Raw genomic sequence first — 25,833 nt, forward strand, 5'->3', positions numbered from 1 at the left:
TAACTTGAAAAAAACATTTTATTGGGAAAAATACAATTTGTATAATTCAGCGTCGTCTGGTCTCAAGAGAAGCTCCTTCCTTTTGCATTCGCCTTTCTGGGGACCTGGAAGGTGATCTGGTTGGAGGAGACCAAGTCGCTTGGTCTTCAGTGTGGTCCAGTAAGAGCGATAACTGCGCGGCCACTTTCCTGCAAAAAATCCGGGGTTGTAGAAGCTGAGGTGGTTATGTGCTCAGGATTGGGGTCTGGGGTTGTGGATGGCTCTGGGAAAGGCGTGTTGTAGATCCTGGTGATGGTCACCTTTTTTGCAGCCTCAGCTCGGCCCTCTTAACTCTTAGCACCTGCAGTACAGGGTCGTCCTGGAACTCGCTGCCGTCAGAGTCTAGGGGAAAAAGAGGGGGCGCCAGGAGGTTGACTTGTGGGGTGCTGGACTACTATCCAGATCCGGGCAGCCACGCACATCAGCTCACCCTCTGCGGCCTCTAGAAGTCGGGCGGCCTGGCAGAGCAGATCTGAGGAGGCGTGGTCAGCAGCGGACGGGGGCGTAGCCACAGCCTCCAGAGACCCCGCCCTGAAGGAAGGGGGCGGGGCCTCGATGCAAGCGGACACCTCCTTAGCTGGAGGGGGCGGGACTCTGGGTTTCAGATACCCAGCTTCAGCCAAGGGAGTGTCTTTGTCCTTCTTCCGCTCCGACGTCGCTAGGGGGAGCTTGGCCTTGGCAATCCGAGACTCTGCTTTAGACCGACTAGGCGGGGTCTGTTCTTTGGGAAAATGGGATCCAGATAGAGGGGGTGTAACCTTGGTTTGGGGCTGTGTGGCCTTGACTTTCTGAGATTCAGTCTCTGCCAGAGGTGGGCCCTCAAGGTGAGGGGGCGTGTCCTCCAGGCTGTCCGGGAAAAGCCGAGCGGCTACTACCTGGCCCAGGGCGCCTCTGAGCTGCAGGCCAGGACCCTCGTCAGCTGCCGTGACTCTCCCAGCGGACTCGCGGCGCCGGGCTCTGCCACTCCCAGGCTTGGGGCCCTGCTTCTCAGGCTGGGCGGGGCAGCTTGGCGCAAGAGCCGGCGGATCCTGGGGGACGGCTGGGGGCGGGGAGGTGGAGGCTGAAGGTGCCGCGTTGGAGGCCTGGGGCACCGGAGTGGAACCCGGAGGCGCAGGGGTAGAGGCGAAGGGCGTGGGAGGAATGGCCCCGAGAGGTACCCAGGGACCAGGCTGCGGGGCCCAGAAGAACCCATGTGGGCTGGGGCCCCAAAAGATGTGTGGAGAGAACCCTGGCGGAATAGGAGGCCTCTCCATATAGAAGGCCTCCAGGGGACCAGGCCGGGTCACACTGCTCCAAAGTGGGACGCAATTAGGCTGGGTTCCCAAGGAAGCAAGGGACTCTGCAGGGGCAGCAGGAGCTTGTCGACAAACAGGGACAGGGACCTGAGATAAAGAGAAAGGGTAGAGGGGTCCTCAGTCGCCTCCAGGCTCCTCTTTCCTCCAGCTCTCCTTAGCATCCCTCCCTCCAGCCCCCTCAAGCTCCTCCCTCCCCCATCTCACTGGAGTGGTGAGGGCAGGAGTCTGGGGTAGCACCCAGGTTCCATCACCCTGCCCTCCTCGAGCCCTTTCAAGCTTCCGCCGCTGCCGCCACTGGTATAGAATGTCATCCTCTGGACGCAAGGGTGCCTGGGAGGAGATCGGGGCTGGAGCAGGGATGGGGGCATGTGCTGGTGTTCCTGTGGGGTAAGCAGAGAGGGGCTAGGGTGATGAGCAAACCAAGGACAGTCTGTTTATATACCTTTTAACTGTACCAGAAAGTTATTCAGACAAGCTCTCCAGATAATGTCCCAACTCCTCATCCAAATAGGAAGTGAGAAAAGAAGCAGAGTCAGGGATAGAGCACTCCTGGGCTTCTCAAGCTGCCATCATACAATTCTTTATTCATCAGCAAGTATTTATTGAGCTCTTACTTTGTGCCTGGACATTATGCATACAGCAGTAAACAAGACAGATGCTCCAGAATCTGCCCTCTTCTCCCCCTCTTTTTTTTTTTTTTTTTTTTTAATTCTTTCAGACATTCATTTTTGAGAGGGTGGGGAGGGGCAGAGAGAGAGGAAGACAGAATCCGAAGCAGGCTCCAGACTCTGAGCTGTCAGCACAGAGCCTGACATGGGGCTTGAACTCATGAACTGTGAGATGATGATGGCCAAAGTCGGACGTTTGACCAACTGAGCCACCCAGGGGCCCTTCACTTCTCCCCCTCTTTACTGCCCTTACCTGGGGCCAACCCAACAGGAACCTTTTCTCTTGTTTCTCTACTTCTGTCCTCCCAATCTATTCACCCTGCAGCCAGAGAGAGCCTGGGAACACCTGAGTCAGATCAGGGCCCTCCTGGATTAGAACCCTCCCCAGGCTGCACCTGTCCTGGTAAAAAGCAAAAGCCTGTGCATTTGTGGTTCCCACTGCCTGTCATGTTGTTCCCTCCTGTATGTACAGGGTTCAGGCCCTCAAATCCTTCCAATCTTTGCTCAGTATCACCTTCTTAGTGAGGTCTTCCCTGGCTACCCTATTTAAAACCAAAACAACCCCCAGCCTTACCACTCCCAATCCTCTTTCTTGTTCCATTTTTCCCCTTAGTACTTTTCACATTCTAACATACTCAGTATGGCGCTTCTTTGTTTATGTATCTCTGGCAGCTACACAAGGGCAGTGATTATTTCTGTCTGACCATTCTCATATCCCCAGTGTCAAGAACAAGGCCTGGTGCCACCAGTATCTGTGGCATAAATGCCAAATGAACTGATTATATTGAACTGCAGTGCCCAGACCCGTGCTAGGGATACCGCAGTGACTAAGGGTAAGGCCACTGGTTGTCCTCAGTTCAGTGGGGCAAATGGACATGGATATCATTCCGATCATTCAGAGCATAACTTCATCAAAAATGATCAGTAGGGCTACCATTGTCTCTTAAAAGACCTGTCATTTGATGTTGCACAGAGAAGGGGGGGGGGGGTGTCACCCTGGATCTCTCTCCCTCACTCCCCTCTATATCCCGTGACTCTACTTCCAAACCTGGCCACTTCCCTCTACTCTGCTCCTCAGGCTCTGGCCCAAGTGAAACTACCAGCATCTCTCACTAGGGGGTCAACAGCAGCCAGAGGGAGTCTGTTAATACCCAACTTAGATCACATCCTTTCCCTGCTCAGAATCCTCCATGGCTCCCTAGTACTAAGATCATGACCAAATGCCTCCTGTGCCTACCTGGCCCAATGTAATCTGACTCCTGCCAGTCTCTTCCACCTTACCCCACCCTACTCTCACCCCCCGCATCCCTTGCCTTTTCTAGTCCATTGTCTGTACCATGTTCCCTCCCACCTCAGGTCCTGAGTACATGCTAGAGGGCTACTGTCTCCACCATCATTGTTCAAGTCTCCAGTTAGATAGCCCCTCTTCCCCGGAGGCCTTCTGTGACTTCCCAGCATCACAACCATCGCATGGCCTTCATTTCTGCTTACATTTCACTTTTGTTTGTGGGGTTATATAGCTATTTTCTGCCCTACACTGACTATATTATGAGGACCATGAAGGTGGGACCATGTATGGTTGGTTCACTGTGGAATCGCCAAGCCCACTCACAGGGCCTCATCCACAACAGGTATTCAATGTTTTTTGTGTGTTTGTTTGTTTGTTTTTTTTAACACTTACTTTTGAGAGACAGAGCATGAACAAGGGAGGGGTAGACAGAGAGAGAGACACACAAAATCTGAAGCAAGCTCCAGGCTCCAAGCTGTCAGCACAGAGCCTGATGCGGGGTTTGAATCCACAAACCATGGGATCATGACTTGAGCTGAACTCGGATGCTTAACTGAACCACCCAGGCGTCCCGGTATTCAATGTTTTTTAGATGAAAGAATGAATACATTTCTGCAGAACAACTCATGAAGTACATACTAGTTTTACCCCCATTTTACAGATGAGAAAACTGAGGCTTAGGAAGGAAAGGTGAATAAAAGGTGAAGTGAAGCTGAAAAGGAGCAAAGAATCAGACAAGGAGGCAGGGTCACGCACCAGGCACGAATGCCTGTCTGTTCACTGTGCCTGCCTGTCCCCGCTCACTTAAGCCCCGTGAGACATGGAAAGCATCTGTCCTGTGCACCACGGCATCATCCCAGGACCTGGGCATGGAGTAACAGTAACAACAATGATGACAATAGTAACCCAGGTCCTTCATCCCACCTCTGAAGTCTGAAAATTTTAGACGGCAGAAATGGAGAGTTCAACAGTTTGCATGCTTTAGCAGAGTCACACGATGTGAACAGCACTGCCAGGGGGCTGGGTCAGTACACCAGACTCAAACACATTAGCATTTCGCTGAACAACACGAAATTGCCAATATTCAACCACCTTTTACTTACAAAGACAGAGATCTTCATGTGGTTCAATGTAACACAACCATAGCAAAAATTGTACGACTAGTCACCCTAAATGAAATACACAGAGATCATAAACAGCCTTCATACTCTTTAGGTCAGATTTTGCATCAAATCAGGTATGGTGCCAAATTAGCAAAGAGCTAATTTCCAATTTTGGACATCTGTGTTCAGAACTGCAAACGGGATGCAGGGAGAGAGCCTGCCATACTAATGATAGGTACTGTTCACAGACCGGCGGTAAGCGCACCCTGCATTATTCACCGACTCATTTATTACCCCTGTTCTAAAGCTGCAGAAACAGAGGGGCCCAGAAAGGTCCCAGGTGACACAGCTGGTAAATGTCAGAGCTGGGATTCACATCCAGACTGCCCTCAATCGTGGCCTCAGAACTTACCGTGTGCCTTGGGGTCAGAGCCCTTGCTGGAGTCAGGGGTGAAGGTCATGGAGAAGGGAGAGAGGCCATCAGAGCTGACGGGGCATGAGGAGCCGCTGGCATCGCTAGGGCTGAGTGAGGAGGAGGAGATTGAGGCCTTGCTGTAGGGAGAAAGCAGAAGTGAGGCAACAGAGGTCTCAGAGGCAGTGGGCTGGGCCCGGAGCTGTAGGAGTGGGGACGATGAGGGCAGGGAAGGCACCTTCGCTTGAGCAGCCTGGCAGCTCTGCTCTGCAGGCTCAGCGTCTCCAGGTCCAGCAGGGGTGAGTTCCACGTGCTGAGGCTCTGTGAGGTGACAGGGGTCAGAGGCCAGCCCCCACCTCAAAGGGTGCTGGGAAAGGGGCTGTGGACAGAGGGCCCGAAGTCCAGTCTGCACTCCACCTGGTACCCTCACATGCTGGCTTAGAATCTGCTCCTCCTCCTCAGGGAAGGGGGACCCAGTGTTCCTCTGTGGATCCACCCCCCCCCCCCCCCCCCCCCCCGTAGTCATTGTTCTGGGAGAAGGGTTGACCTCACCTTCCTGACCAAGACTGGCTAATCGCAACAATCTGTCCTCTGGTTCCACAGTGATTGGCTCAAAGATGAACGAATGAGAGTAAGCCCTGGTGCTCTGGAAGGAACTATTGGAAAATCCTCCTCTTTCCGCTAAACTAACTATGTAAGTTAGAAACCTAGAGCGAACTAAGGCTATCTTAGTGACTTCATGGGGAAAGCCTGCCTGAGATTGAACCCAACAAAGAGGAACAGAGATTCAAGAGAGTTGAGTTCCTCTTAATACTGTCCAAAAACCTGGATCCAGCCATGCCTGAGAGCATATACATTTGGATTTCTTGATTGTATTAGCCAACGAATCCTTCTTTTTTGTTTAAGCTTCCTTGAACTGGGATGGACTCTAAGTCTATCCCAGGGCTGGAGCTGTCGGTTCAGGTACAGAGGGAAGGAAGTGGATGAGGATGTCACCTGCTTCATTTCCTGAAGGGGGGCCACAGCCTTAGCCTGAGATGCGCTCATCACCTTGGCAAGAGTTGAGACTGCTATGTCGGGTCTTCCTTCTGGTTCACTGGCTCCTGCTGAGAAGTCCCAGTTGACTTTGGTGGGGTATGAGGAATGTCTGCTGGGGACATTGATCAGGAAAGGTTTTCAGCTGGGAGTGGATGGGACTGAAGCAGGTACCTGCTGCAAGTCGACTGCTGGTGTCTGGAGATTCAGGCCGCAGCCACCAAAAGTCAGCTGGGCCTGCAGGCTGGCGTTCCTCTCTGCTTGTAGGCTGAGCCTGGCGGAACCGGTTTATGTACCTATGAGCATCAGAGAATGGGAGGTGGGTGAATGAATGGAGCCACATAATAATGACAATAACAGTCACAATAGTGACGTTTATCAAGTACCATGGAAGTACCTACTACTTGTCCCTCAACATCTGTTCTCCTTTCTTATATAATAATGCAATATTATATAGGACTATATAAGACTGGACAGGTCTTCTACAGATATATTTATCAGGGATCCTTACAGTTTTATGGTCATGTAACTAGATTCTTGACCAACAGGGTATGAGGAGATGTGATTCTGGAAAGTGGATGTGGCTGGGAGCCATTTTGGTCCATAAAGGAAAGAGCAACAGCCTAGTGATGGGAGGCAACAAGATAGAAGGAAACTGTGTTGTGTCCCTGACATCTCAACTAGGGGCTGCCATATCAGCCCTGGTTGCTTCTACCTGGACTGTTAGGTGAGGGAGAGGTAAATGTTCTCTTGATTAAGCCCCAATTAATTTGGTACTCTTTATTAAACTAGCTGAACTTGCAGCATACAAATCCAAGTACTATGTTATAGTACTTGTTATAGATGCTTTATAGACAGTAACTCGTTGAAAGCTTAAAACCGCCCTAGGGGGATATATGCTATTAATATCCCAATTAACAGATTGAGGTCCAGATTGGAGGGTAAGTGACAGAGCTAGGATTTGAACCCAGGCAGCCTAGCTCCAGAGCACTTAATAACACACATGAAGTGTGGTTCTAAAAGTGCTGCATTAACAACTCTGGCTATGATGATTATTATGGGATGCCTGCCCCCTCCTGACCCAAACCCTTCTTTCCCTCCAGGGCTCCTGGTACTTACTTGGCCACCACGGACTCCTGGCTGTCAACCAGGGCGGGTGGTGGGGAGGCTCCCTTCTGTTCTTCAGTGGTGCTAGGTGGGGAAGGGGTCTCTGAGCTGGATGGCCAGGACTCTTCAAACAGCTCAGAGGAGTTGGGACCTGTGGCCAGAGCCTTAGGAACTTTGGGGAGCTTGGACTTCTGGGACCTGGACGGGCTCAGGGTCTAAGATACGGAGATGGGGAGAAGAAAGTGAGGGCTGAAGAGTCATCCCTGTAGGGGAACGAAGACACATACGAAGCGTGTCTCAGTCCAGAGGGGAGGAAACACATCCTACAATGGCAACAACTCAGTGATTGGGGCTATGATAGGGGATCCAGGTGACAGAGGACTGAGTAAGGGCAGAGCTGTAGGGAGGGCAGGAGGGACTGTCTCTTAATTTCCTACCCCTATCTCTCATCACATGTCCTCCTTCCCTCTAGTCACTCCCTCACCACTGGGCTCACATACAGCACTCTCTATGGGGTGTCCTCACCTTGGGGTGCCAGGTCTGGCTTCGGGATGGCCAGTAGTGGCTTTGATCCAGGGGAGTATCCTCAAAGGGGCTGTCTCCGACTGAGAAAACTGGCAGACTGCAAGGGGAGAGTAAGGCTGGCAAGCGGAGCATGGTCAGTGCAGCCCTGTTAGGGGGTTGCAGGGTGGAGTCGGGTTGCAAGGTTGTTAGAGGAGGGCAGAACCAGATTACAATTCCCATAGATTCCTGGAAGAGATGAACTATAATTCCCATGAAGTGCCACTGCACATTCAAGATAATGATACTAGAGGCTCGATTCCCACCAGCCCTTGAAGCAGTCTCAGAAAACCAAGGAACTGCTAACTGGTGGCTCTTAACCCTAATCCAATCTAGGAGATTTTAAAAAATACAAATGTGAGGTCCTCACCCCAGGCCAAAAGAATCATAATATCTGGAAGGAGGCTGGGCATCTGTATCTCTTTTGCATCATCCGTGACTTCGGCTCAGGTCATGATCTCACAGTTTGTGAATTCGAGCCCCAAGACGGTCTCTGTGCTGACAGCTCAGAGCCTGGAGCCTGCTTCCCATTCTTTGTCGCCCCCGCCCTCCCCTGCTCATGCTGTCTTTCTCTCTCAAAAATAATAAATAAAACATTATAAAAGAAAAGAAAATAAGAGAAAAGAAAAGAAACAAGCCTAAAACTTATCACTGTACATTTCCCATAAGTCCTTGGGACACTGAGGCGAAAACAGTAAATGGACTACAGTCCCCGTAACTGGGCTCCGCCTTAAGCAAGAAAGGTCAAAAACAACACCCATAGGAGTCTGGGGGAAATTTTAAAATTAAAACATTTAATTTCCAAGAGGACACTGGGCATCTTTAGAGGAAAATGAAAAGTCCTGGGGCCACTTAGAAAGCGGAACATAAAACGCTACGGGACCCCCGAGACGATGAAGTCCAAGGCTGGAGCAGCCAAAGGATGTGGGGCATCTTGGGAGTTGTAGTTCCAATGCGGTTGAGAAAGAGACTCCGGACCCTAGCAAATCTGACCCAAGGCTGTGTTAATCTCACTCTAGGTCCTCCCCAGGCCTCCTGTGGTCCCCGGGAAGGATCGCTCACCTGCGGTCCATCCCGCAGCTACCTGGGCGCTTCCGCCTGCTAAGCTCCTTCACTGGGCTGACCCCGCGCACAGCTTGGTCGCTTAGCAATGCCTTGCCAGGCCCGCCCCTTTCTGGGAGTGCCGACGCTAAAGAGAGCGGCCTCCAAAGCGACCAATGATGGAGAGGAAAATAAAAGTAATTGGAAACGGGCCAAAGGGAGATGTCTCACAACTGGCTGTATTGTCGGCCTGACTTGAGAGAGCATGTTTGATTGGAGAATCGTAGCGCGCGGCAGTAATTGGCAAGCCTGCGGACCAATGGAAAGGATCTGAGGGTGAGCTCGCGGTTAGGAAGAGTTCCAAAGTACACTAGCTGTCCAGCAGGCTGTTCTAGCCACGCCCCCTTTTGCTGCAGAAATGGACTCCAATATAACTACCGCTTTTCGCGTTGCAGAGCTATTAGAGAATCCGTCCCCTCTCTAACCAACGCCCCTTCATCCGTCGGACCAGCCAACCGGTCCCGCGGGGTCATTAACCACTTCTGTCTTGCTGCAGGAGCAGCTGGTTGCACTAAGTGCCAGGCCTGGGCTCCTAGCCGAAATGGTAGGATCAAAATGAGCTATTTCGGGCCCGGCGCGCGGCCCCTGGGGGGCCAGCCTGGACTGTTCGTGCCTGCGCCCTCTGGCTGCTGCTCACCTGGCAGACCCCACTACCCTGGGCACCCGAGGCTGAGTCAGAGGCCCAGAATTAGGCCTGGCTTGCCGGGGGGCTGGGCCCAAGGCCCTGTTGAGATGGGAGTAGGGTCTGTTTTGTGTCCTCCTGACAGCCTGGCTGGCTATCACATTCCCTGTACCCAAGAATCTGCTCCTAAGACCGCCATCTACGTCATCCCCGGAGCTGCCTGCGGGGCGGGAATGGATTAAAGGGACTGCGAACCGCGCGGTGGCCCTGGGTCCCAAATACCGTGCTGTTCTACCTACTCGGCAAGGCTGCGCCTCCTCAGCCTTAGTTTCCCCTTTGGGAAATTGGGGGATCACCTCTGGCATCCAGCAGGCGCTTAATAAATGGCCAAGTCATTGTTGGGCTTTCTAAATAAGGCTCTATTAATGGCCGGCGCTGGCCGCGGTCCCAGTGTCCCCGGGCGGCCCGCCGAGGGGCGGACACAAGGCGTACTATAAGAGCGGCTGCCGCGCACGCAGGGGCACTGCGGAGCCTAGGGGCGGCGGCGGCGGCGAAGCAGGATGGAGATCCCCGTGCCTGTGCAGCCGTCTTGGCTGCGCCGCGCCTCGGCCCCTTTGCCCGGGCGCCTCTTCGACCAGCGCTTCGGCGAGGGGCTGCTGGAGGCCGAGCTGGCTGCGCTCTGCCCCGCCACGCTGGCCCCCTACTACCTGCGCGCACCCAGCGTGGCGCTGCCTGCCGCCCAGGTGCCAGGCCTGGGGGAGGGCGGTAACCTGGCCACTTCCAAGGCTTGGGGCCCCGGTCATCCTGAGGGGGGTGTGTGTGTGTGTGTGTGAGGAATGCCCCCTGACTTTGAGCGGGGAGGAAAGTCCGGCCACTCAGAGGGGCTTCTAGAGTTGCCGTAGTATGGAATTTTAGCAGTCGGATTACTGAAGGGGGTGGGAGGTCCCTGACCCTCAGAGGAGGGGCTCAACTCTGAGGGGCTGGAATGGCTGAGTCACTGATAGGGTGCGGCGGTCACTCCGAGGGGGAGCGTTGGTGACTGAAGGAGACCGGTGATCCGGGGAAAAGGGGGCGCTCAGTCATTCTGAAGGGGGCGTGTGGGTTCCCAGGGACTCCTGAGGGGAAGGAATGTTTTGTCATTTTCGGGGAAGAGTTTGGAGACTGTATGTGGTGTCCCTCTGTCTCGAGACAGAGGAAGGGTCCTGTGACTTGAGAAAGGGGGGCCTGGCCACTCGGGGAAGTGGAGGATGAATACTGGTAACTGTTGAGGGCGTAAGCGGCCCCGTGACTCCAGTGGGAGGGTAAAGAGAAGACTCTGGAGGCTGGGGGAAGAGGCATCTTGGCAATTTCTGGTGGTGGTGGTGGGGAGGGGGTACAATAAAGGCACCAGGAGTTCTGAGAGGAAGGGGGCTGGGGACTCAGTGTCCAAAGGATACGCTGGCTATGGGTCCTTGACACTGGGGGAGGGGGCAGGGTTACCCTGTGAGAGCCGAGGTCCCTGACTTTGCCCAAGAGGGCCTCATCAGTCTGTGTGAGAGGAAAATCTGTGATTACAGGGGGAGGGGTGATCCCAGCTATTCCGGGTGAAGACATCCTTTGGGGCTAGGAGTGGGAAGGGAGACTGCCCAGTTCCGGAGGCCTGGGGCAAGGGCAGCCCCGGAACGGGCGGGGGGAGGGGCCTTGCTGGGTCCTGGGAGCCAACCCCCCCCCCGCCCCGCCCCCCCCCCCCGCCATGACGATCGACTGTGCTTAGGTCCCGACGGAACCTGGGCATTTCTCGGTGCTGCTGGACGTGAAGCACTTTTCCCCAGAGGAAATCGCCGTCAAGGTGGTTGGCGACCACGTGGAGGTGCATGCGCGCCACGAAGAGCGCCCGGTGAGCCCGCTGGCGGGGGTGGGACCAGAATGCGTAGGCGGGACCCACCGGCCGGAGCGACAGGGCGCCTATAGGGAAAGGGCGGAGCCACTCAAATCTCGTTCTCTTTCCAGGATGAGCATGGATACATCGCACGCGAGTTCCACCGCCGCTACCGCTTGCCGCCTGGTGTGGACCCTGCCGCCGTGACGTCTGCGCTGTCTCCTGAGGGCGTCCTGTCCATCCAGGCCGCTCCCGCGACAGCCCAGGCGACGGCCCAGGCTCCACCGCCGCCGCAGGCTGCTGCCAAGTAGGCGGTCATGCCTGAACCCTGGGAGCCGCCTCAGGCCCCCTCTTTTAAAGCCGACCTGACTCCGCCCAGCCAGATGTCCTGAGCGCGCCAAAACCACCCACCCAATCTGGGATCCTACCCTGACCCTTCCCAACTAGGCTCTGCCCTGGTAACCTAGACCTTTCCACTGACGCTCCCACTCTCATACCCCCTCCAGCTTTCAACCCCCTGACACCTCCCTAGCTTCCAGGCCCTACAAGCACAACCCTTCAGCCTACAGTCTCCCAGCCCCACTGACCCCACTTTCTTGGCAGTATAAACCCACTCAAAATTCCCTCCTCTGCTTCCTTCTGACTCATCTGTTAAAACATCTCCAAATCCCATTTTGATCCTTTCCCCACTCTGACACTATGTTATGGTGTGGCCAGCCCTGCTCCCACCCTAGATCAGTCAAGCATAATCCCTCTCCACCCCTCAAATATCCCAGACTGCCCAGACCTCCCACCCCAGACCATCTAGGCCTGGTCCTCAAGACTCTGGATCCTTCCCCCTCGTTCCAACTGGACACTACTCCCCCTACCCATCTCGTGACTTGAAACCCCAGCCAGCCACCCCCAGACTCTTGAGCCCCTTTTCTGACCCCCACTCCTGGACACCTATTTCAGGCCAAGCAGGACCCTCAGCCTCAGACTGTACAGACACCCACCCCATCTCCCCAGATTCTGCACAGATATCCTAAGCCCCATCCCCAACTCTACCCAGAACCCCCCAGTCATTCTGTCTTAACCCCTAAGTCTCCAACCACATATCCCAGGCAATCCACCTTCCACACACCTCCCCTTATTCTCCAAGACCCAACCAAGCAGCCACTTTTTCTTCGGTTCCCCACAATCCTCCCTCCTTGAATTCCCTGCCACCCCTGTCCCCTCATACTACCTAGGCCCACTCCCCGAATAAATGTGATAGAGCTGGTACCAACTGCTTTATGTCTGGGCTGGGAAGAATAGGCTGGAGCAAGCAGAGGCCAGTGTGAAGGTGTGAAGGAGGGGAATGTTTATTGGGGGGATGTGGGGAGCAGGGGAACATCACTGGCGCTCATACATCTCCCGTAGGATCTTCATGCTTTCTGAGTACCGAAGCTGGTTCCGATGAGATGCCTCCTTCCACCTGTGGTGGGGGTGGAGAAGCAGAGGGAGGACTCAGCAGTTGGGGCAGAGGCCATAGGGGTGCCAACAGGATGGGGATGCTCACCTCTGGCGGATGCGTTTCCAGCGCTGCATGTTGCGGTAGATGAGTGTGGATGGTGAGGGCTCAGGCTCGGAGGGCTGAGTGGACAGAGAAGCCAGGCTGGGTGGCCATGCCCGAGCCTCGTAACATATGCCCCATAGCCCTGGGTCAGTTTGCATACCCACCTCATCCTCGGGGGTACCCTGGGTCTCAGGCTGCAGCGGGGATGGAATTCGGGACCTGCAAGCATCACCAGATGGCCCAGCGGCTGTGGGTGGAGGCAGCTTGTACACATCGCGACTCTTGCTGCTGGTGACCTCTGAACTCTGGGGACACAAGGGCCCCACCCCGGGCCCAAGAGGTTAAAGAAGGCCAGCACTATATACTTCACCCCTCCTGCCTCATCCAGTGACAATAGACATGGGGGTCTCACAGGGGCTTGTCTTAAGAGCCATGCCAAAAGAGTGTCTCCTGTCCAGTCCAGGGACCCCCCTCCACCTCTGCCCAGCCCAGGGACCCCCAGTTACTCCTGCTCAGCCCAATGACCCCCATCTTCTCCCCTAGGCCAGGTGGCTACACCTTTTTGCACTAAGGACCCCTGTTGAGCCCCCCAGCTTTTGGTCACATCTATCTGCCCAAGGGAGCCCTGTTCCCTCTCCCTCCTAGGCCAGGTAGCTGTGTCCGTCTGGTTTAGGGAGTTCCATCCATACTCTCAGCCAAAATGTTCATATCTGTGTCCCTTATCAGGCCAGAAATCACTGAGGGACAGAGACCTGTGCCTGTCTATCCCACTAGCTTTGGGAGGACACCCTGTGGTTATCTACCCACTGCCCCCCTGGCTGCCGGGAGGGGGCCCACCACACATCCAACCTCCTCATCCTCAGGCAGTGGGGGCAGTGGCGAGCTGGGTGAGCGTTCTCGCTCGCGCACTGAGGGGCTGTTGCGCATCCAGGCACGGCAGATTGGGTACAATGGTGTGTTCTCACTGAACTGAGCCAAGTCCACACTCCGGTCAAACAGCTTGATCACATATGTGTCTAGGGTGACGGGAGGGGAAGGTGTGTGAACATCCTCCCATAGCTGCCCATCATGGCCTGCCCTCTAGAGTCACCGCCTACTCACTGGATCGCTGCGGCCCTCCCTCAGCCAGCCCGTCATCCATCTCCCTCCTCTTCTTCCTCCGCTGGTGGGGGAAGCGGGCGGATGGTCTGTGTGGGGCAGGAGAACATCAAGACCAGGGCAGGGGCTGGAGACTTCTTGTCAGTTGGCTGGGGCCCCTGCCACCTTACCGTTTGCCGGTAGATGCAATGGAACAATCCCTGTGGGGAGACACAAGATGTCAGCAGGTGACTCTAAAACAAATGCCTGCTTAAAACCCCAAAAGGTACCCTGGGGAGACTGAGACGTTCACAGGGACCCCACCGAACTCTTAGGCCCTGCATCCCACCCACGCCTCCAGGGCTGGAAGTGCCAACCATAAGGAAACCTAAGCTTCTGCTGCCACAGGGTCTCTGTACATGCAGGGTGGTCACGACTGCGGTGGAGGAAGTGTGGGGCAGAGTGGTCAGAGCCTGGATGAAGAAGGAAGTTATCCAGCACAAGCCCTCAGATACAGATCCCATTAACAAAACTTACTTGTTGTGGGTGTCCGAGGGGGTTTTCCCAGCTTCCTCCTCCAGGCGCTCCCTGCTAGTGGAAGAGAACTGTGGGCTCAGGGTTCCCAGGGGCAAGTGGGAAGGCACCAAGTAGCTTTTCCATTGGGCCCCTTCCTCCCTAAGCCAGCCTCTGGGGTCCTACCCAGATCCACCCAGGACGACCCATAACCCCTGCTGGGCTAGGTCCCAACCTGTCCATGTGACTCTTCTCCAGCAGACACTGCAGGACAGCATCAAGTTGGTTCCGGGCCTTGGCCATCTCCAACTCTGGGGAAGAAGATACCAACCAGGAGTCGGTTCTAAGGCCCATCGCAGGTGGGCAGCCAACTAGGCTGAAGGACATCCACATCCAAGCCTACGGCCGGGCCCAGGCACATTGGGCGGTGCAGTGGGCAAAGACAACTGACGTGATGAGCAAGAGCTCTGGGTTCCAGGGTTGTCCCACATGCTCATGTGTGACCAAACGCAAGTCACCTTACCTCACTGAGCCTGTTTCCTCAACTTGAAAATAGGTCTCCCAATGATACCTATCTGCAAGGACCGTTTGAGGTTTAAATAAACCTATGTTGGGGCACCTGGGTGGCTCAGTTGGTTAAGTGTCCAACTTGGGCTCAGCTCATGATCTCCCTGTTCCTGAGTTCAAGCCCCGTGTCGGGCTCAGTACTCACAGCTCAGAGCCTGGAGACTGCTTCAGATCCTGTGTCTCCCTCTCTTTCTCTGCCCCTCCCCCACTTGTGCTCTGTCTCTCTCTCAAAAATAAAATGTTAAATTTTTTTTTAAACAAACCTATGTTATATATGAACCTCTTAGCAAGATGCAATTACAATAAGATGTACAGAGTACTTATTATGTGCCAAGAATTGTCCCAAGCACATTACACGTATTAACCCTTTAAATTCTCACAATAACTCTGGCAGGTAGATAGGATTGTCCCCATCTTATGGATGATGAAACTGAGGCACAGACAAGTTAGGCTAGGAAATTGCAGGACTGAGGATTTGCACTCAGGCACTCCACAGATGAAGTTATAAGGCAGAGACTCACACTGGGTGCAGAATCTAGCTCCCAGATGTGGTCTGTTTGGCTGAGGCAGTGGTGTTATTTTAAATCTGAACTGAATCTAAATGGACAACATGTAATAATTGAGAGACTGCACCTAAAATATCCATTTTTGGCTCCCCCCCTGCCCCGCTCGAAATGAGATATGGGCCTACCTTCCTGCATTCCTGGCTCTGTTGGCCTCTGTGTTTGCCTCCCCTCGTCATAGAACTTAAAGAGGTGATGATGTTATAAATATTCTCCTCTCGCCTTTGTGGGGTGTTTGCTCTCGTTCCAACCAGTACCTAGCATCACTCTAGTCCAGGGCTCAAAGCCTGGAAGGACGCTTGGGGACATGCTTTGCCAGCCCTGGGATGAAAGAGGCAGGGATTCCCAACAGCATGGAGGAGAGGCAGGGTGGGGGTGAAGGGCTGCAGGCAGCTGAGATTCTAACAGAGAGCCCTGGACAAGAGCCCAGGTATAAATCATACATACCCACATCTCTTTCCCTAGGCCCTGCTTCTCTCCTGAACCTCAGACCTTGAGATCCCATGGTCTCCTGGATACCTCCCCCTGGACATCCCCTAGGCCCCTCCCATCTACTGGGTCCACACTGGCCTAGTGTCTCTCTAAACTTTACCACTTTTCCTGGGCCCCCATCTCTGGGGTAGCCCCACTCCCCCAGTCCTTCACTGGGCCTCATAATAGACACCTCTCATCCTCCTCCACCCCAGCTCACCAACCCCATGGCCTGTCCACTTGGCCTCCTGAGTATCTCTCTGCTCTCTCCCTATCCTGGTTCTCTCCCTTCCCCCAGGCTCCCAGCCTCAATCTCCTCCTCTGACCTACCCTGCACAACGTGGCCAGGAGACTCTTTGGAAAACCAAACCCACCCTGATCCTCCCCTGCATAGAATAGTCCACCACTCCGTAGTTCCCCAGGACTGAGTCTGAACTCTTTGGCCGGGTGTTCACAGGCCTCCAATGACCCTGCCTGCCCCCCGCCCCCACCATCATCTGTAGTCAGGCCGTTATATTATACTCTTCCACTCATGATTTTTTTTTTTTTTTTTTTGGAATTTGGGGGAGATCTTTATTAACTCACTCCTCAGTTCAAAACCCTCCTTTGGGTTCCCATTTCCCTCAGAACAAAAGCCAAAGTCCTAACTTGGATCCACAAGAACTGTCCTCCTCCCTCTCCCTGTTTGCCATCATCTCACACTCTCCACCTGACTCTCTCTGCTCCAGACACACTGGCCTCTCTGCTGGGCCTTGAACGTGGCAGATGAGTCTTCCACCTCAGGACCTTTTCAGAGCTATTTCCTACATCTGATTTGCTGTTCCCTCATCTGTCCTCACTCCTTTTTTTTTTTTTTTTTTTTAATTATTTATTTTCGAGAAAGAGACAGAGAGAAAGAGAAAGAGAATGAATGAATCCTAAGCAGGATCCAGGCTCTGGGCTGCCAGTACAGAGCTGGACGTGGGGCAGGAACTCATGAACCCTGAGATCATGACCTGAGCTGAAGTCACAGGGCTCAACGGACTGAGCCACTCAGGTGCCCCACCTTGCCTCACTCCTGATCTTACCTTCTCCTGTTTCGTTTTATTAGAACTTATACCATCTAACACCCTACAAATCATTTTGCTTTTTGGGGGGTCTGGATTCCATGCCTCTCCCACCACCCTCATTAACATGCCAGTCCTGGGTTCCCATCAGCTCGGACGCAACCCAAAATGACTTCCTCTCTCTCAGCTTCGGTTTCCCAGTCTACCACACTTCCTACTTCCTAGGATTACTGGGATACAGGGACCGGGAGGATTAAAGGCTTCTCTGTACTTCAAGTGCTGAGCACAATGCTTGACTCATGACCACTGCTGGAAATGGGGAAACCGAGGCAGAGGCAAGAAGTGTCCTTTTCATTGTCACACGTCTCAGGATCCCCGGGTCTTACTGTACCACACGGTCTGAGCCACCACCATTCAATCTCAACGCTACCTTCAACACAGACCGGGAGGGTATGAAGATGGCAAGAATCGTTCAATGCCTGACATGGCGACAGTCAGGTGGGCGGCAGGAAGAAGTCGCGTGGTCCGTCTGATCGCGACAATCTTATCTATCGGGACTCCCATACCCTGATGGGTCCGGTGCTCCCCTACAGGCCCCCTACCTCGGGGTCCTCACCTGATTTCTCCACTTTCACCTTCACCGGAAACATGGCTTGGGTCTGAGGTGTGGCTAGCTGGGTCAGATGAGGCCAAAGAGCCCCGGGTCATAAATGGAGGCCGAAGACTGACGGGAAGAGGTCAAAGATAAGCTTTGTGTGCGACCAGTCCTCCGCGCTGAGCAGTGTCCGGCGGCGACCGCCACTACAGCCGCCACCTCCTCTGTTTCCCTTCTGTGGGCGGGTCCCTTTGGCAATTGCTTGTTCCCATTTGGCAGTGCCACGGTCGATCTCGTCCCTGACCAATTGACACCGCTGCCATCTGCTCCCAGCTGTAAGTCCCACCTTTCTGAGGCCCCGTTTCCGGAAACAAAGCAACGGCATCCCGGGGTGCTTCCTGGGAGGTGTAGTTCTACGTCCGAGACACAGCCAGGGTAACAACGCCTGCGCCGCGCGAGGCACGGTGGGAGACGTAGGATCAGGGCTGCGTGAGGTTTCTTGGAACTTGTAGTGTTAGGCGCTTTGAGGAAAACCAATTTAGCTATTACCAAGATTTATCTAACCGTAGGAGTCCTTCTTGTCCCCGAGAAGAAGACAAGTCTGGAGTTAGGCCGGGTTCAACCTCACTGAGCCCTCGCCAGGTGCCAGCTACCTGTTAATCTCTCCTCAGGAGCAACCATTTACTTAGCAAATATTTATTAGCGTGCCAGGCACTCTTCTAGGCACTGGGGACACTGCAAAGAACAAAACCGACAAAAATTCCTGCCGTAATAGAGCTTATATTTCAGAGGATGTAAGATTACAAGAAAGAAGTAAAACAGTTTAAAAGAAATGTAATAAAAGAAAGAATACAACCTCAAGGCACTTAGGGAGTACCAACGTTACGGATTGAAATTTTAAGTAGGACGGTCAAGGAAGCCTTCTCTGATAAAGCTCTTGGCTATGTTTATTGCTGCAGACAACATCTCCTTCAGAAAATGGGAAACTTCCGTTTACCACAGATGCTTTGGGTCTGATAAATTCTAAGAGGTAGTATTGATATCCACATTTCTTAAAAAACAAAAAATTTTTTTAATGTTTTATTTTTGAGAGAAAGATAGAGACAGAGCATGAACAGGGGAGGGCAGAGAGAGAGGGAGACACAAAATCCAAAGTAGGTTCCAGGCTCTGAGCTGTTAGCACAGAGCCTGATGGAGGGCTCGAACTCATGAACAGTGAGATCATGACCTGAGCCGAAGTTGGACACCTAACCTACTGAGCCACCCAGGTGCCCCAGTATCCACATTTCTGATGAGAGTACTGAGGCCAAGTGGGAAAGTAGAGTTTTCAAATTCACACCCCCCGCCCCCAGGACAGGATAGCAGCCCCTAGTAAAGGAAGCATTGTTTCTTTCTTATTCTGCATCTGTAAAATAGGGTTCCTGAGCAGGAAAATTCCTATTTCAGAGGGTTCATAGAGTGAAGGATTGCACTACTGTGTGAAGCACTAAGCCTGGCACAAAGTGAGCATTCAATACACGTTTCTGAATATTAATAACCATTTTATGCTTCAACCTCCAAAAGATCCAGGAAGTCAATACAGAGAATTAGAGTCCTTTATTGGGGGATGTCAGCAAAGAACACAGGAGATGGGAACAAGTCTTAGGGGCTTGAGAGGGGCTTAGAGTAGAGGAGCCCATCCTGGGAGAATGAGAGAATGAGCAAGTCCCAGGCCTGTGTAGGAAGCTATCAGGGGGTACCTAGGGGTATGGTGAAGGAGAGATAGTCACCAAGGGCGCCCCAACGGGGCCGGTAGATCTGGAAGATGGTGATCCAGGTTGTGAGTACAATCACCCAGAAGAGGAAGCCCACAGCTGAGCGCCAGACATCTGTAAGAAGGAACAGGAATGGGTAAGGTTGGCCTCCAACTGCCCTCTGGTCTCCCCCAGACTGGCCCTCTCTTCTCTTTGGGAGCCCCAGAATTCTGAAACCTCCATCATTCCCTCTGGACACCCAATGGCCTCCCTTCATCTGTGTCCTAGACTCACAGCCTTTGATTTGGCTCTGCTCTGTGTACGCCGGGACTAGGAACGCCTCTCGGAAGAACCAGAAGATGTTGACCAACCAGAGAAAAGGCAGGAAAGCAAAGCCACCTAAGAGAAAACAAAACAAAACAAAACAAAACAAAACAACAACAACAACAACAAAACTGTAACAAAAAGCAATGACATTCACCCCCGCCCCAAACTTCTACATAGAGGACAGAAGCCCTCTCCCATGTCCAAGTTCAAATGGAGATCTCTATCAGAGATTTAGGAATTCTGGCTCCTCCCTGTGACCCAAAAATCTGACTCCTCAATCATCTATTTCTCAGGACCCAGAATCCAGCCCCACAGCTCCCCCCCCCCCAGCCCCGTCTCTTGGGACCCAAAAGTTGAGGCCCCAGCTTCCTCTTTCCTCAGGTCTCAGACCCTTCCCTCAGACCCAGGAGTCCGCAACTAAGACCCAAGAATCCAAGTCCCCGGGTCCTCTTCCGTCGGGTGCTCTAGTCCTGTCCCGGTCCCCTCTCTTCTCCTGGGACTCTAGGAATCGGCCCTTACCCAGGTAGTACTTCCGGCACAGATTTAGCTTCTCCTCGTTGGACACCCGCTCCAAGTTCATAGTTGCGCTGAGGCGGAGTCGTCCCGAGGGTCTGTAAGGGCAAGAGCCGAGCCTTGACCCCAGGTGACAGGTGCAGGGATCGCGAACAACCACGCCCCTATTACGACAAAACGGAGATAAAACTGAAGGATGGGTTTGCTGAAAGAAGGGTACTCCGGCCCCCACCAGCAAGCTGACAGGGTTGAACGCTCTTCACGTCTATTGGGGTACGCGAAACGACCCCCAACTCACCAGTGGAACCTATTTCCTCCGCTTGGAAGCCTTTGCCACATTCAACTCCGGACGTTTGCGCGAGATACCGCAAGTATCTCTGGAGTTTGTAGTCTTTTTCAGCGAGGCAACGCTGCACGCATGCGCCTTCGGGGAACTCCGGGAGGCGGTGATTTTGCGGGGAGGGCGCAGGTCTCCAACACGCAAGCGCAGCAGACGGTCTAGGAGCGCGTGCGGTGGAGGGAGGCAGCGACAAACTACACTTCCCAATGCTCTAAAGCAACGGAAATGACGTAAAGAGCCGACTGAGTTGGAGGGTTCGAGTAAAAATGGCTGAATATTTAGCTTCGATATTCGGGACTGAGAAGGACAAGTGAGAACGGGCGCAGGGAGTGGCCCCCTGCGGGGACCGGGGCCGGGACATTTGGTTCCCTGGTGGCTGGGAGGCGTTGGGCGGTGTTTCTGGGGTGTCCGGCCTCCCCGGCCCTCGGTTCACCTCTGTCTTTGCACCTCTTCCAGGGTTAACTGCTCTTTTTACTTTAAGATCGGGGCCTGCCGGCACGGGGACCGGTGCTCCCGGCTTCACAACAAACCGACTTTCAGCCAGGTGAGACCCGGCACGGAGCCTTGAGGGTTAACGCCTCCCAGCCATTCCCCTTCTGTTGTCCATCATCACGAGGTCCCGCCTTTTCCGGATTTCAAAGGCCCACCTTACCACCGGCTTTTTTCCTGTCGGGCCTCTGCGGGTTCCTCCCCTTCCCTCAGGTCCCTCTCGCCACGCCCCCGTACTTACGAACTACACTGCTGGGCTGTCCCTGACTGCTAGGTTTCTCTTCTGGTTTCCTTAAGCGCAAGCATCGCTGATGCGCTCAATCAAGGTGCTTAGGCTTCTTCTCTGTTGCCTGGTCTCAGCCCCAACCTTCATACCCCACCCCTTTGCATGAGCTCAGGCCCCCGCCCCCTTTAAATTCTGTTCAGACCATAGTGCTGCTCAACCTGTACCGGAATCCACAGAACACCGCCCAAACCGCAGACGGATCACACTGTGAGTGAGGGGCCGGTCTTGGGGGCAGGGCAGACAGACCCCGGCAGGCCACCCCCTGATTTCATCCTGCCCCCTCCTCCAGGTCACGTGAGCGACGTGGAGGTGCAAGAACACTATGATAACTTCTTCGAGGTGAGGGTTGGCAAGGGATGGGTTGAGTCTCCTGTGGGCCAGGAGCTCAGCTGAATGCCTCCTGATCTTCCGCAGGAGGTGTTCACGGAGCTGCAGGAGAAGTACGGGGAGATTGAAGAGATGAATGTGTGCGACAACCTGGGGGACCACCTCGTGGGCAATGTCTACGTCAAGGTGTCTGCTTTCCCCCCAATAGAGCCTACAGGTGGAGGCATTTCAGTGTCACCACTGAAGCCTCACAGCTTGAGGTCCATCACCAAATCCAGCCCAGCCCCAGAGCTGCTAACTGATTCCCTAAAGACTTCTGAGTTTGCCAGCCCTGATCGATTTTTCCCTTAGTTTCGGCGTGAGGAGGATGCAGAGCGGGCAGTGGCTGAACTCAATAACCGCTGGTTCAATGGGCAGGCAGTGCATGCTGAGCTGTCTCCTGTCACCGACTTCCGGGAGTCGTGCTGTCGGCAATACGAGATGGGGTATGGTAGTACGGGGGTGGGATGGGCACCAGGAGTTCCAGACTCCTGTGTGTTGGGAAGCTGTCATCGACGGCAGCGTCCTCCATCCATCTATCCCCTACCCAGGGAATGTACCCGGGGTGGCTTCTGCAACTTCATGCACCTTCGGCCCATCTCCCGGAATCTTCGACGTCAGCTGTATGGGCGAGGACCCAGGCGCAGGTACCTCAGGATCAGCTTGTCAGGATGTCTCATACCCTAAGGCCTTTGTACCCTGGGATGGACCTTATCCTATGTCCCCATAACAGCGTGTCTCTTTTAGATCCTAAGACTAGTTCTGAGCATCATCCCAGGACCAGCGCCTAAATCTCAACCCCAAAACCAGCTGGAACTCCAAACCCCCAAACCCAAGACCAGTCTGGATCTCCAATCCAGAGATCAGTTCCTGAGCACCTGTCCTGATACCACTCAGTAACTCTAGTTATTTCATCACCTGCCCTGCCCTACCCCAGAACTGAGAGGCAGGCCTGGGGAAGTGTGCAACATTTTTCACAGCTCTAACCCTCATCTCTCCTCTCCTGTTCCCAGGTCACCCCCAAGGTCCCATACTGGTCACCGCCCCCGAGAAAGAAACCGAAGACGTTCCCCAGACCACCGGCATGGCCGCTTCTGAGACCCTGGCTCCCTTGACCTCCACCCCTGACAGGCATAAATGTTCCTGGCCAGAACACCTCCTGAAAGCTTCCTTACCTCCCCAGCGCCGTCTTCCCCAGGCTCCGGGGCTCCGTGATGTTAATCTGTTAAACACAGGGACCTTCCTTTACCACCCTTCCCCTAATAAAGTTCTGTATTGAGGGTTTAGAACCTGTTAGCTTGAGCCTAGCTGTGGGCTGGAGTTTCCTTCCACCCCCGCATCTCCTGACGAAAAGGGGAAGCGGGCTGGGCTCTGGCCACAACTTCAGCTGAAGAACTTCCAGCAACAGGTGGGAAAGCAGCAGGCTCCGGGCCCAAGGCTCTAGAAACCCCTCAGTGGGACCCGTAGCAGTGGGGACGCTTTTGTGCTGGGAACTTCAGGACATTTCTCGAAGGCTTCTCAAGGGGGAGGTGCCTGATTGTGGCAGGTTGGAGGATTCCCAGCCCGGAGGAGATTGGGGTTAGGAGCTAAGGTAAGGCCCCTGGGAGTTGAGTGGGAGTCTCCAGAGGGTGAGGTCCGGGTGCTCCATGCCAGCTCCCCTGAGGTGGGAGTTCGCGATACCTAATAGTTAAGCTTACTGTATGCTAGGTGCTGTTCTAAGCAGTTTACTTCTAGTAATGGTTTTAAGTCTTCGAAATAAACCTTTGAGACAGGTACTGTTCTCCTGTTTTAGGGATGAGAAAAGAGGTAAGGAAGATGGCAGCGGTGGGATATGAATCCACTCTGTGGTTCCTGAGTCCTCATTCTAGCAATCTAGAGGCCTTGGTGGTCCTTCTAATAACGGGTCAGGAGCTGGACTAGGGGCTGGGGGGGGGGGGGGTAGGTTCCCCGTCTTCCAAAACGGTTTGGGTATCCCAAGCCCCCACATCACTGCTTCCTTCTTCTGCCCTGGTTTCCTGGAAAGTGTGACAGAGGCGCTGTGGCCGGAAGTTCTGTGGTCATGGCCTCCCAGGCTACAGACCCCGCCCGGATGGGGCCCCTACGCCGCCTCCTGACTGCGGCACTACTTCTGGCTCAGGCTGCGCCTCAGGAGGCCTCCCAGCACTGCGGGCGCCTAGAGTACTGGAACCCTGATAACCGGTGCTGCAGCAGCTGCCTGCAGCGCTTTGGGCCGCCCCCCTGCCCGGGTGAGGAGCAGGGGCCGGGGTATGAGGGCGGAGCCAGGAGGTGATAAGGAGATGGGGAAGGGACGAGGTCTGTGGATTATTGTCTGTGAGGCTTCCTTCTGCGTGGGGGCGGCCGGCCCTATGCAGATAAGACGGCAGGGGCGCTGAGCCTGTGACGGAAGGGATGGTATGGGTTACGTTAGTGCCAAGGCGAAGTGGTCCTGCCAGTGAGAGGGGCCGAATCTCGGCGGTGTTCAGAGGGTGGGCTGTGTGGCTAAATCGGGAGTGGGTGGGACTTGGTGCCGAAGCGGGGCGGGGCCTGTGTAGAGAGGGTCTTGAGCCTGCTTGGCCAGTGCGGGGAGGGTGGCACGTCCACTGATAGGGTGGGTGAGTCGAGTACAAGGTCGGGATAGGACAAAGGGGAAAGGGAGTCGTTAGTGCAGAAGAGGAGGGGCTGGGCAGCCACACGTGAGACTTTGTTTCCCACCAGACTACGAGTTTTCGGAAAACTGCGGATTCAATGATTTTGCCGATCACGTGACATACCCCTTCAAAGAGTGTCCCTTTGGGCAGTGCAACCCCGACAATGCGGAGCTATGTAGCCCTTGTGGCGCCGGAGCCACGGCCCCCGCTCCCGCAGGGAGCAGGAGCGGAACCCAGCGTCGCTGCAGAGAGGTGCGGGTAGGCCCCGGAGGGCCTGGGAAGGGGTGCAGCCTGTCGGATGCGGGACAGGGGCTGGGGGGAGTGGTTTTGGGGTTAGGTGGGCGGGGTCTGGACTAAGGGAGGGAGTGTAGTCCCACTGAAGAGAATAATAGGGTTGGGGGAATAGTAGTATCAGGAGACCTACCTGGGTTAGGGGGTGGGTCGCTGGCTCAGGTAGGGATTTGGTCCCACTGAGGGATATAAGGATGGGAGGTTCAGGCTGAGGGGGGCAGAAGTGGGTGGGGCACGCCTCCAGCTTTACTCCAACCTATTTGCAGAAGCCGGTCCCTCCCAAGGAGCCCTGTCCTCTCAAGTCTGGGAAACCCAGAGTCTATAGCTCCCAGGAGCCCAGCCCATCAGCGATTTCCAGTGTCTCCTGGACACCTGAGCGCAACGTCACTCAGCAGGCCTTGCCGAATTTTGCCCTGCCAGTGGTGCTGGTTCTCATGGTGCTGGTTCTGCTGGTGACCTCAGCAGTGATCCTTCTGCTTGCCCAGCGGTGTCACCGCCGGGCCAAAGTCCTCCATCCCTACCCCGGCTTGGTTTGTGGCGACACCAGTATCCATACGGTCTTCTCCTTGCCCTCGTCCTCTCCAGGCTCCCTGGAGGCATCAGACGCAGGGGACAAGGTCTCTCTGGTTCCACTCCTGGGCAGAGGTTAGTCGGGGACGTGCCAGGGAGGGAAAAGGTGGACTAGAAGATTGCCCTTCCTCTTCCTCACCCCTCCATTTGTCTCCCAGAACTGCCGAGTCTGGCATCACAGCCCCTGTCTCGCCTCCTGGATGAGCTGGAGGTGCTGGAGGAGCTGATAGTGCTGCTGGATCCTGAACCTGGGCCAGGTGGGGGGATGGCACGCGGCACCACGAGACACCTGGCGGCGAGGTACGGAGTGCCCGCTGCCTGGTCCACCTTTGTCTACTCACTGCGACCCAGTCGCTCGCCACTGCGGGCCCTGATCGAGATGGTGGTGGCAAGGGAGCCCTCTGCTTCTCTGGGGCAGTTTGGCACACACCTGGCCCAGCTGGGGCGGGCAGATGCGCTGCAGGTGCTGTCCAAACTTGGCTGATCTGGGGCTTGTTCGGCCTCCTCCTCAATAAAGTTTCCCATGAATTGCCTGCTGCCTCTGGGCCTCATTAAGGTGCCCTTTTGAAATACGGTCTTAACTGGGCCAAGACCCAATGGGAATCCCCTCATTCCACCATGCGCAACTAGACCAGATGTGGGAGCCGGCCTCGTGCCTCTGGGCACCCATGGTCCCGAGAAATGGCCCCGCTACCCTGGGGAGAGCTCATTCACAGGGGCCCAGCCAGATTCTAACTGGGAATATGTTGAACGTTTGTTGCTCCGAAGCCTTAACAGACCCTCACAATTTACTTGTAATTCTGAGTGATAGC

The 25,833-nt window shown here is 54.6% G+C and overlaps 6 protein-coding genes across 18 annotated transcripts; 3 read left to right on the top strand and 3 right to left on the bottom strand.

The window, feature by feature from the left end:
- On the bottom strand, positions 1–8,698 carry PROSER3 (proline and serine rich 3). 9 transcript variants are annotated; one of them, XM_019423013.2, is made up of 11 exons: positions 8,571–8,698; positions 7,473–7,569; positions 6,960–7,162; positions 6,015–6,136; positions 5,856–5,908; positions 5,044–5,126; positions 4,806–4,945; positions 1,539–1,714; positions 470–1,421; positions 300–381; positions 1–188 (listed from the first exon to the last, which is right to left on the bottom strand). In XM_019423013.2, the coding sequence occupies exons 1-11, from the start codon at positions 8,579–8,581 to the stop codon at positions 47–49; spliced, it is 2,061 nt and encodes a 686-aa protein (XP_019278558.2). In that variant the 5' UTR covers positions 8,582–8,698; the 3' UTR covers positions 1–46. The 9 variants fall into 9 exon arrangements, with proteins under 9 accessions (XP_019278558.2, XP_019278555.2, XP_019278557.2 ...); XM_019423010.2 differs by having other exon boundaries at positions 5,802–5,908; XM_019423012.2 differs by having other exon boundaries at positions 5,856–5,911.
- A 1,039-nt stretch (positions 8,699–9,737) lies between these two features.
- On the top strand, positions 9,738–12,352 carry HSPB6 (heat shock protein family B (small) member 6). The gene is made up of 3 exons (XM_019423237.2): positions 9,738–9,974; positions 10,985–11,107; positions 11,221–12,352. The coding sequence occupies exons 1-3, from the start codon at positions 9,792–9,794 to the stop codon at positions 11,398–11,400; spliced, it is 486 nt and encodes a 161-aa protein (XP_019278782.2). The 5' UTR covers positions 9,738–9,791; the 3' UTR covers positions 11,401–12,352.
- Positions 12,353–12,408: 56 nt separating this feature from the next.
- LIN37 (lin-37 DREAM MuvB core complex component) lies at positions 12,409–17,809 on the bottom strand. Of its 3 annotated transcripts, XM_053906425.1 has the most exons (10): positions 17,480–17,809; positions 14,740–14,787; positions 14,452–14,527; positions 14,241–14,294; positions 13,895–13,924; positions 13,728–13,813; positions 13,476–13,642; positions 12,791–12,931; positions 12,630–12,703; positions 12,409–12,545 (listed from the first exon to the last, which is right to left on the bottom strand). In XM_053906425.1, the coding sequence occupies exons 3-10, from the start codon at positions 14,517–14,519 to the stop codon at positions 12,464–12,466; spliced, it is 702 nt and encodes a 233-aa protein (XP_053762400.1). In that variant the 5' UTR covers positions 14,520–14,527; positions 14,740–14,787; positions 17,480–17,809; the 3' UTR covers positions 12,409–12,463. The 3 variants fall into 3 exon arrangements, with proteins under 3 accessions (XP_053762400.1, XP_019278763.2, XP_019278762.2); XM_019423218.2 differs by lacking the exon at positions 14,740–14,787 and having other exon boundaries at positions 14,241–14,291; XM_019423217.2 differs by lacking the exon at positions 14,740–14,787.
- A 1,230-nt stretch (positions 17,810–19,039) lies between these two features.
- PSENEN (presenilin enhancer, gamma-secretase subunit) lies at positions 19,040–20,461 on the bottom strand. Of its 2 annotated transcripts, none has more exons than XM_019423239.2 (4): positions 20,330–20,461; positions 20,038–20,195; positions 19,486–19,590; positions 19,040–19,326 (listed from the first exon to the last, which is right to left on the bottom strand). In XM_019423239.2, the coding sequence occupies exons 1-4, from the start codon at positions 20,368–20,370 to the stop codon at positions 19,187–19,189; spliced, it is 444 nt and encodes a 147-aa protein (XP_019278784.1). In that variant the 5' UTR covers positions 20,371–20,461; the 3' UTR covers positions 19,040–19,186. The 2 variants fall into 2 exon arrangements, with proteins under 2 accessions (XP_019278784.1, XP_019278786.1); XM_019423241.2 differs by having other exon boundaries at positions 20,038–20,129; positions 20,330–20,426.
- An 88-nt stretch (positions 20,462–20,549) lies between these two features.
- U2AF1L4 (U2 small nuclear RNA auxiliary factor 1 like 4) lies at positions 20,550–22,814 on the top strand. 2 transcript variants are annotated; one of them, XR_002073530.2, is made up of 9 exons: positions 20,550–20,681; positions 20,828–20,915; positions 21,287–21,353; positions 21,436–21,485; positions 21,561–21,659; positions 21,825–21,958; positions 22,064–22,159; positions 22,260–22,408; positions 22,526–22,814. XR_002073530.2 is itself a non-coding variant. In XM_019423229.2 (8 exons), the coding sequence occupies exons 1-8, from the start codon at positions 20,638–20,640 to the stop codon at positions 22,608–22,610; spliced, it is 663 nt and encodes a 220-aa protein (XP_019278774.1). In that variant the 5' UTR covers positions 20,552–20,637; the 3' UTR covers positions 22,611–22,814. The 2 variants fall into 2 exon arrangements, 1 of the variants encoding a protein (XP_019278774.1); XM_019423229.2 differs by lacking the exon at positions 22,260–22,408 and having other exon boundaries at positions 20,552–20,681.
- A 487-nt stretch (positions 22,815–23,301) lies between these two features.
- On the top strand, positions 23,302–25,553 carry IGFLR1 (IGF like family receptor 1). Its single transcript, XM_019423185.2, has 5 exons — positions 23,302–23,415; positions 23,536–23,758; positions 24,228–24,412; positions 24,718–25,096; positions 25,180–25,553. Exons 2-5 carry the CDS (start codon positions 23,572–23,574, stop codon positions 25,503–25,505), a joined length of 1,077 nt encoding a protein of 358 aa, XP_019278730.2. The 5' UTR covers positions 23,302–23,415; positions 23,536–23,571; the 3' UTR covers positions 25,506–25,553.
- The last annotated feature ends 280 nt before the right edge of the window (positions 25,554–25,833 follow it).

Source organism: Panthera pardus, unplaced genomic scaffold (genome assembly GCF_024362965.1).
Source record: "Panthera pardus isolate Hobbes unplaced genomic scaffold, ASM2436296v1 HiC_scaffold_18, whole genome shotgun sequence".
Lineage (NCBI taxonomy): Eukaryota > Metazoa > Chordata > Mammalia > Carnivora > Felidae > Panthera > Panthera pardus.